The sequence below is a fragment of the Bombina bombina genome, chromosome 8 (genome assembly GCF_027579735.1).
Source record: "Bombina bombina isolate aBomBom1 chromosome 8, aBomBom1.pri, whole genome shotgun sequence".
NCBI classification, from domain to species: Eukaryota; Metazoa; Chordata; class Amphibia; order Anura; family Bombinatoridae; genus Bombina; species Bombina bombina.
The window spans coordinates 35,675,571-35,685,822 of record NC_069506.1 but is presented as its reverse complement, the minus strand read 5'-3'; the positions used below and the strand labels follow the sequence as shown (position 1 = coordinate 35,685,822).

At 45.2% G+C, this 10,252-nt stretch overlaps 1 protein-coding gene across 15 annotated transcripts in view; it reads left to right on the top strand.

The window, feature by feature from the left end:
- Positions 1 to 494: 494 nt before the first annotated feature.
- Positions 495 to 10,252, top strand: part of UBR4 (ubiquitin protein ligase E3 component n-recognin 4) — a 256,917-nt gene continuing 247,159 nt past the window's right edge. For all 15 annotated transcript variants that reach the window (XM_053690290.1, XM_053690289.1, XM_053690283.1 and 12 more), the window contains exon 1: positions 495 to 628. In XM_053690290.1, the coding sequence (XP_053546265.1) occupies positions 504 to 628 (125 nt within the window). In that variant the 5' untranslated portion in view covers positions 495 to 503. The remainder of the gene's footprint in view (positions 629 to 10,252) is intronic.

Sequence of the window (10,252 nt, the reverse complement as noted above, 5' to 3'; positions counted from 1 at the left end):
TGTTTGGGTTTTATGTTCCTAAATGCATCTATTACTCACTGGTGAAGTCACCAAGGTTAGCAACATTCACTTGCAACTCCAGTCAGTTAGATAAAATACTGGTGTGGTAATTTCTAAAAATAAACCTTTATTTGGACGAACTGGAAACGTGATTTTCTGTGATTAAGTAGACAATACTAGACCCAGTTGCTGCAAATTTGTATGATATTGTATTTGTTAATAATAATTGTATATAATAATAATATAAATAATAATAATACATACGTTTTAATAGTTCTACTTTAAAAAGATTAAACTAGTTAAGCTAGTGCTACTATTACTTAGTTATTAGACATCATGTGACTTCAGCATCAAAATGTTACTTTTGAGCCTTCCCTACCAATATGGCGTCTTTCCTCTTCCAATATGGCGCCTGCAAGCAGACAGGACAGACGTAAAGTTAGCCCTGTACGCTAGTGAAGGAGGTTCTCACTTCCGTTGTAGGTTCAGTCACAGTCAGGAAGATGGCGTCTAGCGGAGGCAGCTCAGGGCCCGGCTGGGAAGTGGCCGTTCGGCCGCTTCTGTCGGCCTCTTATTCTGCGTTTGATATGAAGGAACTACCGCAGCTTGTGGGCTCTGTAATAGAGAGGTGAGAATGTAGTGTAGGCAAGAGGAGGATGGAAAAAAGCATAGAGAGCCAGGAGAGCTGTGTCACTGCGGCCCTTCTGTCCTGTCACAATGCTACAGGATACCCTGACAGCCTGCTTCCTTGTAATACTGCCACAGGACACCCTGGCACCCTGTTACTGCCAGAGGAAACCCTGATACCCTTCTGTCATGTCACCCTTCTGCCCTGTCACAGGACACCCTGACAGCCTGCTTCCCTGTAATTCTGCCACAGGACACCCTGACACCCTGTTACTGCCAGAGGAAACCCTGATACCCTTCTGTCATGTCACCCTTCTTCCCTGTCACTCAGCCACCAGATACCCTGACACCCTTCTTCCCTGTCACTCAGCCACCAGATACCCTGACACCCTTCTGCCCTGTCACAGATAACCCTGACACCCTTCTGCCCTGTCACAGAAAACCCTGACACCCTTCTGCCCTGTCACAGAAAACCCTGACACCCTTCTGCCCTGTCACAGATAACCCTGACACCCTTCTGCCCTGTCACAGATAACCCTGACACCCTTCTGCCCTGTCACAGAAAACCCTGACACCCCTCTGCCCTGTCACAGGAAACCCTGACACCCCTCTGCCCTGTCACAGAAAACCCTTACACCCTTCTGCCCTGTCACAGGAAACCCTGACACCCTTCTGCCCTGTCACAGGAAACCCTGACACCCCTCTGCCCTGTCACAGGAAACCCTGACACCCCTCTGCCCTGTCACAGGAAACCCTGACACCCCTCTGCCCTGTCACAGGAAACCCTGACACCCTTCTGCCCTGTCACAGGAAACCCTGACACCCTTCTGCCCTGTCACAGGAAACCCTGACACCCCTCTGCCCTGTCACAGGAAACCCTGACACCCTTCTGCCCTGTCACAAGAAACCCTGACACCCTTCTGCCCTGTCACAGGAAACCCTGACACCCTTCTGCCCTGTCCCAGATAACCCTGACACCCTTCTGCCCTGTCACAAGAAACCCTGACACCCTTCTGCCCTGTCCCAGATAACCCTGACACCCTTCTGCCCTGTCCCAGATAACCCTGACACCCTTCTGCCCTGTCCCAGATAACCCCGACACCCTTCTGCCCTGTCCCAGATAACCCCGACACCCTTCTGCCCTGTCCCAGATAACCCCGACACCCTTCTGCCCTGTCCCAGATAACCCCGACACCCTTCTGCCCTGTCCCAGATAACCCCGACACCCTTCTGCCCTGTCCCAGATAACCCCGACACCCTTCTGCCCTGTCCCAGATAACCCCGACACCCTTCTGCCCTGTCCCAGATAACCCCGACACCCTTCTGCCCTGTCCCAGATAACCCCGACACCCTTCTGCCCTGTCCCAGATAACCCCGACACCCTTCTGCCCTGTCCCAGATAACCCCGACACCCTTCTGCCCTGTCCCAGATAACCCCGACACCCTTCTGCCCTGTCCCAGATAACCCCGACACCCTTCTGCCCTGTCCCAGATAACCCCGACACCCTTCTGCCCTGTCCCAGATAACCCCGACACCCTTCTGCCCTGTCCCAGATAACCCCGACACCCTTCTGCCCTGTCCCAGGAAACCCCGACACCCCTCTGCCCTGTCACAGGAAACCCCGACACCCCTCTTCCCTGTCACAGGAAACCCCGACACCCCTCTGCCCTGTCACAGGAAACCCCGACACCCCTCTGCCCTGTCACAGGAAACCCCGACACCCCTCTGCCCTGTCACAGGAAACCCCGACACCCCTCTGCCCTGTCACAGGAAACCCCGACACCCCTCTGCCCTGTCACAGGAAACCCCGACACCCCTCTGCCCTGTCACAGGAAACCCCGACACCCCTCTGCCCTGTCACAGGAAACCCCGACACCCCTCTGCCCTGTCACAGGAAACCCCGACACCCCTCTGCCCTGTCACAGGAAACCCCGACACCCCTCTGCCCTGTCACAGGAAACCCCGACACCCCTCTGCCCTGTCACAGGAAACCCCGACACCCCTCTGCCCTGTCACTCTCTCTGCCACAAGGTGCCCTGACTCCCTGCTGCCCTGTCACTCTCTGCCACAAGGTGCCCTGACTCCCTGCTGCCCTGTAACAGGATACTTTGACACCCTTTTGCCCTATCTCTCTGCCTGCAGGATACCCTGACACCCTTTTGCCCTATCTCTCTGCCGCAGGATACCCTGACACCCTGCTGCTCCACCACTCTTGTCGCAGGGGACCCTGAAAACTTGCTGCCCTGTATCATGTTTGGTTATACCTTGACACACAGCTGCCCACAAACCTGTGACCGGACACCCTGTTGCCTCATTACCTTGTCACAGGATACCCTGAGACCTTGCTATCCTATCAACTTCTCATAGGGCACCACCTTGTCACCAGAAACCCTAACACCCTGCTCTTACACCACCGTGTCATATTCTACCCTGACACCCAGCTGCCCACCAACTTGTCAAAGGAAATCATGACACCCCGCAGATCTGTCACCATGCCACATAGCTTTACACACAGCTGCTCACCACCTTGCTAAAAGAACACCTTGCTGACCAATCAACTTGTTATAGGAAACACTGACACTCTACTGCTCCCTCACTGTCACTTTATACCCTTCAACTCTGCTGCTTTATTACCATGTAACATTATACCGTGCCTCTCTGCCACCCCATAACAATGTCACTTTATACCCCGATACTATGTAGCTCCATGTCACATGATACTGACACTGTGCAGCCCCATCTCCATGTCACATGATACCCTGAGACTGTGCAGCTCCATGTCACATGATACCCTGACACTGTGCAGCCCCATCTCCATGTTACATGATACCCTGACACTGTGCAGCCCCATCTCCATGTCACATGATACCCTGACACTGTGCAGCCCCATTTCCATGTCACATGATACCCTGACACTGTGCAGCCCCTTCTCCATGTCACATGATACCCTTACACTGTGCAGCCCCATCTCCATGTTACATGATACCCTGACACTGTGCAGCCCCATCTCCATGTCACATGATACCCTGACACTGTGCAGCCCCATTTCCATGTCACATGATACCCTGACACTGTGCAGCCCCATTTCCATGTCACATGATACCCTGACACTGTGCAGCCCCTTCTCCATGTCACATGATACCCTGACACTGTGCAGCCCCATCTCCATGTCACATGATACCCTGACACTGTGCAGCCCCATCTCCATGTCACATGATACCCTGCTGCCTGATTATGTGCTCACAGGAAACCTAGAAAACCTGCTGCCCCATCACTGTGTTACAGAATTCTCTTCTGTTCAAATAGCTTGTCATGAAGTACACTCACACCCTGCTGATCCTATAACCAGCCCTCCTCTGGCTATACCCATGTACCAGTGTCACTACTGTGTCATTATATAGTGCTGGGTGTTATTATACTGATACAGATACCACTGATCCTATAACCAGCCCTCCTCTGGCTATACCCATGTACCAGTGTCACTACTGTGTCATTATATAGTGCTGGGTGTTATACTGATACAGATACCACTGATCCTATAACCAGCCCTCCTCTGGCTATACCCATGAGCCAGTGTCACTACTGTGTCATTATATAGTGCTGGGTGTTAGTATACTGATGCAGATACCACTGATCCTATAACCAGTCCTCCCTGGCTATACCCATGTACCAGTGTCACTACTGTGTCATTATATAGTGCTGGGTGTTATTATACTGATACAGATACCACTGATCCTATAACCAGCCCTCCTCTGGCTATACCCATGTACCAGTGTCACTACTGTGTCATTATATAGTGCTGGGTGTTATTATACTGATACAGATACCACTGATCCTATAATCAGCCCTCCTCTGGCTATACCCATGTACCAGTGTCACTACTGTGTCATTATATAGTGCTGGGTGTTATTATACTGATACAGATACCACTGATCCTATAACCAGCCCTCCTGGCTATACCCATGTACCAGTGTCACTACTGTGTCATTATATAGTGCTGGGTGTTATTATACTGATACAGATACCACTGATCCTATAACCAGCCCTCCTCTGGCTATACCCATGAGCCAGTGTCACTGCTGTGTCTTTGTATAGAGCTGGGTGTTATTATACAGATGCAGATACACATCCAGTATTTCAGTCAGGCTTTATTTATTCCATAACTTATCACCAAATATCGCTAGCAGTCTCTTGAGAAGCCACTAATTTTATTCACACTACATATATTTTTTTATTCCTATTATTTAATCAGAAATAAAACATATACTAAGGTTGTGGCGGACACTGCAAGGGCTAGTAACGGACACCTTGCCTATCCCGGTCTATCACCCTACCATGGCATACACTGACACATGATGTTCGTACACACTGCTGCTCTATCACCCTACCACGGTAGACACTGAAATGTGGTGTTCGTACACACTTCTGCTCTCTCTTCCCACTACGGGATACACTGACACGTGATCTTCGTACACACTTCTGCTCTCTCTTCCCACTACGGAATACACTGAAACGTGATGTTAGTACACACTTCTGCTCTCTCTTCCCACTACGGGATACACTGACACGTGATGTTCGTACACACTTCTGCTCTCTCTTCCCACTACGGAATACACTGAAACGTGATGTTAGTACACACTTCTGCTCTCTCTTCCCACTACGGAATACACTGAAACGTGATGTTAGTACACACTTCTGCTCTCTCTTCCCACTACGGAATACACTGAAACGTGATGTTAGTACACACTTCTGCTCTCTCTTCCCACTACGGGATACACTGACGCATGATGTTAGTACACACTGCTGCTCTCTCTTCCCACTACGGGATACACTGACACGTGATGTTAGTAAACACTGCTGCTCTCTCTTCCCACTACGGGATACACTGACGCGTGATGTTAGTACACACTTGTACTCCATCAAGCCATCTCCCCAGACTTACAGCCCTACTGAAATCCCATGGTCCTTAAAGGGACAGTCAACAAAAAAATAGTTATTGTTTAAAAAGATAGATAATGCTTTTACTACCCATACCCCAGCTTTGCACAACCAACATTGTAATATTAATATACTTTATAACCTTTAAACCTCTAAATGTCTGCCTGTTTCTAAGCCACTACAGCCATCTTATCACATGCTTTTTTATTAGCTTTTCACAACAGGGGACTGCTAGTTTGTGAACCATATAGATAACATTGTGCTCACGCCCATAGGTTGTGCACAACGCAGCAGTTATTGGCTTAAAGGGACAGTCGACACCAGAATTTTTGTTGTTTAAAAAGAAAGATAATCCCTTTATTACCCATTCCCCAGTTTTGCATAACCAACACAGTTATATAAATACACTTTTAACCTCTGATTACATTGTATCTAAGCCTCTGCAAACTAACTGCCCCCTTATTTCAGTTCTTTTGACAGACTTGCTTTTTAGCCAATCAGTGCTCACTCCAGGGTAACTTCACGTGCATGAGCTCAATGTCATCTATATGAAACACATGAACTAATGCCCTCTAGTGGTTAAAATGCATTTAGATTAGATGCAGTCTTCAAGGTCTAAGAAATTAGCATATGAACCTCCTAGAATTAGCTTTCAACTAAGAATACCAAGAGAACAAAGCAAATTGGTGATACAAGTAAATTGGAAAGTTGTTTAAAATTACATTCCCTATTTACCTCATGAAAGTTTTTCTTTTGGACTTGACTGTCCCTTTAAATGCAAGTCAATAGATAATAAATAAAAAGTCGTGATTAGGGGGCTGTCAGAAGATGCTTAGATACAAGGTAATCACAGAGGTAAAAAGTATTTTAATATAACCGTGTTGGTTATGCAAAACTGGGGAATGGGTAATAAAGGGATTGTCTATCTTTTAAAACAATCATCCTTTTTTTTTTTTTCTTTTTTTTTGAGTTGACTGTCCCTTTAAGGGGCAATTACGGCAAATTAAGCTCATGATTCAGATAGACCTTAGGAATTTAAAACAATGTTCCATTTTAATTCTATCTAATTTACTTCTTTATTTTGGTATCCTTTGCTGGAAGACATGCCTCGGTAGGATCGGGAACAACAATGCACTACTGGGAACTAGCTTTTGATTGGTAGCTCTACATATATGCCTCTCAGCTCCCAGTAGTGCTTTGCTGCTTCCTAAACAAAGGATATAAAGAGAACAAAGCAAATTTGATAAATTAAGTAAATTGGAAAGTTGTTGGGAATTATGAAAGAAACATTTGGGGTTTAATGTCCCTTTAACAGCACCACAAATTTCCTGACACCCTGTGACCAGCTTGTTTTACTTATATCCTACCCTGTAGAACTATAGCCCTCCCCCTACAGATTGTCTTACAAATAACCTGCTTTATTTTTTATAATACGAGATCCTAGTTTTATTTTGTGAATGGGTGGTTTTATGTTGATTTAATAAAGGTGTTTGAACTTGGAATCCTTTAACCATTTTTGTACCTTGATTGCTGCTTCTGTGCTGGATAACGGTATCTAAGTGTCTTCCCCTTACACCAGAGCTTTCCAAACTTTTTATGATGGTGATACACTTTTTAGACCTACATCATTTTGCAACACAGTAATTCAGTTGTACTGGCAAACAGGAGGTTAAACTAACTTGTTTTAAGAGATACGGACACATACATAAATTATATAATAACAAAATGTATTTACAAGTAACAGTAAGTATGTGCAAGAATTAATAAACAGTTTAATAACACCAATAGCTACTTACTATATTAATGGGATGTATGAGGTTGATGGGATCAACACAATTTCTGAATATTTGGTGGAATATTAGATAAAGACACTCGCATTTCATCATCAAGCATTTCATTAAGCTTCCCCTTCCTATCCATATATCAAGAGCAGAAGCAGCAGCAATGTACTACTGGGAGCTAGCTGCAGAAAAAACCCCTCTGACTTCAGCTCAGCATTTAAGCTGCCGCCCTCAGAGCTCGGTGAGTCCGATTGACTACTGCCCACGCTGCAAACACATTGCTGTCTCACTCACTGACTACACATGCAGTCACGAGCCAATTAAGGAGACTACACGTGTAGTCGGGAGCCAATGTGCCACCAATGGGAATAGTTTCAGTTCCCACTGAGCTGCGCCAATAGGTTAAGATGATCTGCGACCCACTAGGTATCAATCATGTGTCAACCATGTGATATGCGTAGCAGGCAGGCGGAAAGTCAGAAACCAAAAAAAAAATTTTAAAAAATTAAATATAAAAAATTTGTGCTGAAGCAGGGACACACCTACACACTACTGCCGACACACTGTTTGGAAAGCACTGGCTTACACCTTCTGTGTTGTTGCTAGGTAATGTAAAGCTGTGGCTTTAAAGAAACATTGTGTAGAGTGGTTGAGCACGTTGTTGCATTTCATAAACCAAACAAGGGAAGCAAATGAGGGGTAGATGCGACCACTCGGCAAATACCTATGAATAGAAAATAATTAGTAACACAATTACAAAATTTAATTTCTATTTTGTTATAGTAAAAAAAAAAAGGGTCCCCTTTAAGGGAACATTAATAAATTTTTAAAATTTGATACATCAGTGGTTACACATTGCACTGCAAAAGCTCTGCATTCCAAGTTACATTAGAAGAAAAGCAGTCTGAAAAATAATTTATGTACAATTCAATATTTTCCTTTAATTTTAAGGGCTGTTTTAGCGATAAAATAACATGCTCTAATATTGTCTAAGAGTCTAAAGTGTACTTTATGTTTTTAATTCCTTTGCGGGGGTTAACACATTGCTTTGCATCATCGCTAGTGATAAAATGACGTTATAACAAATTAAAGCGTAATTTTATCGCTGTAATGGTCCTTTATGTTAATTTTTTTAATGCATTATTAAAGGCACTTGAAATACATTTTCCTTTTATAATTCAGATCGATCATACATTTTTTAAAACAACTTTCCAATTTACTTTTGATCTCATTTGCTTTGTTCATTTTGTATCCTTTGTTGATGGAGCATTAATGCACTGCTGGCAGCTAGCTTAAAGCCAATGACATGAAGCATATATGTGCAGCTTCTTATCATACCTAGGTATGCTTTTCAACCAGTGATACCAAGAGAATGAAACAAATTAGATGATAGAAATAAATTGGAAAGTTATTTATATTTGCACACTATTCCAATCACAAAAAAATTATTTGGGCTTCATATCCCTTTAAAGCAGGGGTCTCAAACTCAAATTACCTTTGGGCCACTGGTCAAATTTTCTTCCCCCATGGGGGCCGCTTGCAAAACTTTTAACAAAATTATATAATGCTCTGTTAAACAGATACTATCAGTGATGGCTTTGTGTCATATGTGTAATCATTACATACACACACAGACCCACACAGACCCACACAAACACACACAGACCCACATACACAGAGCCCCCCCCCCCCCCCCACACACCGTTACACACACACACCCTTACACACACCCTCAGACCCCCCCCCCCCCCACAGACACACCCACAGACCTAGACATACACACCCACACCCACGCATATACACACACCCACACAGACGCACGCATACTCACGCATACACACGCAGACTTAAACATACACACAGACGTACGCACACACACACGCATATACACAGACGCACGCATACACACACACGCATACACACACGCATACACACACACACACAGACGCACACAGACCCCTCCCACACACACACACACACACAAGTTATGGTATGGTAGTATTATAAACAAAGCAAGCTATACAGCCCCTCTCTTAGATAGACACAAAATAAAACTCACTATAAGGCAGCTATACTTGGCACATACCTTGCTTAACCCCATTGCTTGTCCTCCTCTGCTGCGGTCTGCTTAGACTCAGTTTGCCCCACAGTCTCACTGAGAGATACACTACACTGCCCCAGTAAAGTCCCCTCGTCACTGCCAAACACAAGCTCTGGGCAAAACAATCCTAACTCGCTTGCTTTGCTCCTTTGCTGCCACACTCACAAACAGCTATGGCGCCAATTTTGGCGTGCTGCACACTCAGGGGCTTATATAGAGGCGTGGGCCTGGAGCTTCAGCTCCTTGCGCCCCTGGCATTATGTTAATCAGCCCACAGCTCTCAGTTATGGGGAGTAAGTGGAAAGCCGCATTGTAACTGGTTCGTGGGCCAGTACTTTAAGACCCCTGCTTTAAAGGGACAGTATTCACTAATTATCATATAACTGCATGTAATAGACACTACTATAAAGAAGAATATGCACAGATACTGATATAAAATCCAGTATGAAACCTTTTAAAAATTTATTTAGAAGCTTCCAGTTTAGCACTGTTGATTAGGTTAAGCTGGGACATCCACTGAAATGGGCTGAGAAAGCAGGAAGAGCAGACCCCCCCCCCTCCCCTGCATATGAAAATACAAATTACACAAACAGGAGCAAGCTGGAGTCTAAATACATCAGTATACATCTAAAACTTTGGGGCTTGGTTAGGAATATGAAAATCAGCACAATGTTCAGTAAAAATAAGCAAAACTATACATTGTTACAAAAACACCCCCAGATGGGCTATATAAATAAATCATCTACAAAACCTTTATGTAAAGACAAATCTATTGTACAATGTCCTTTTCAGTTCAGTGTTCCT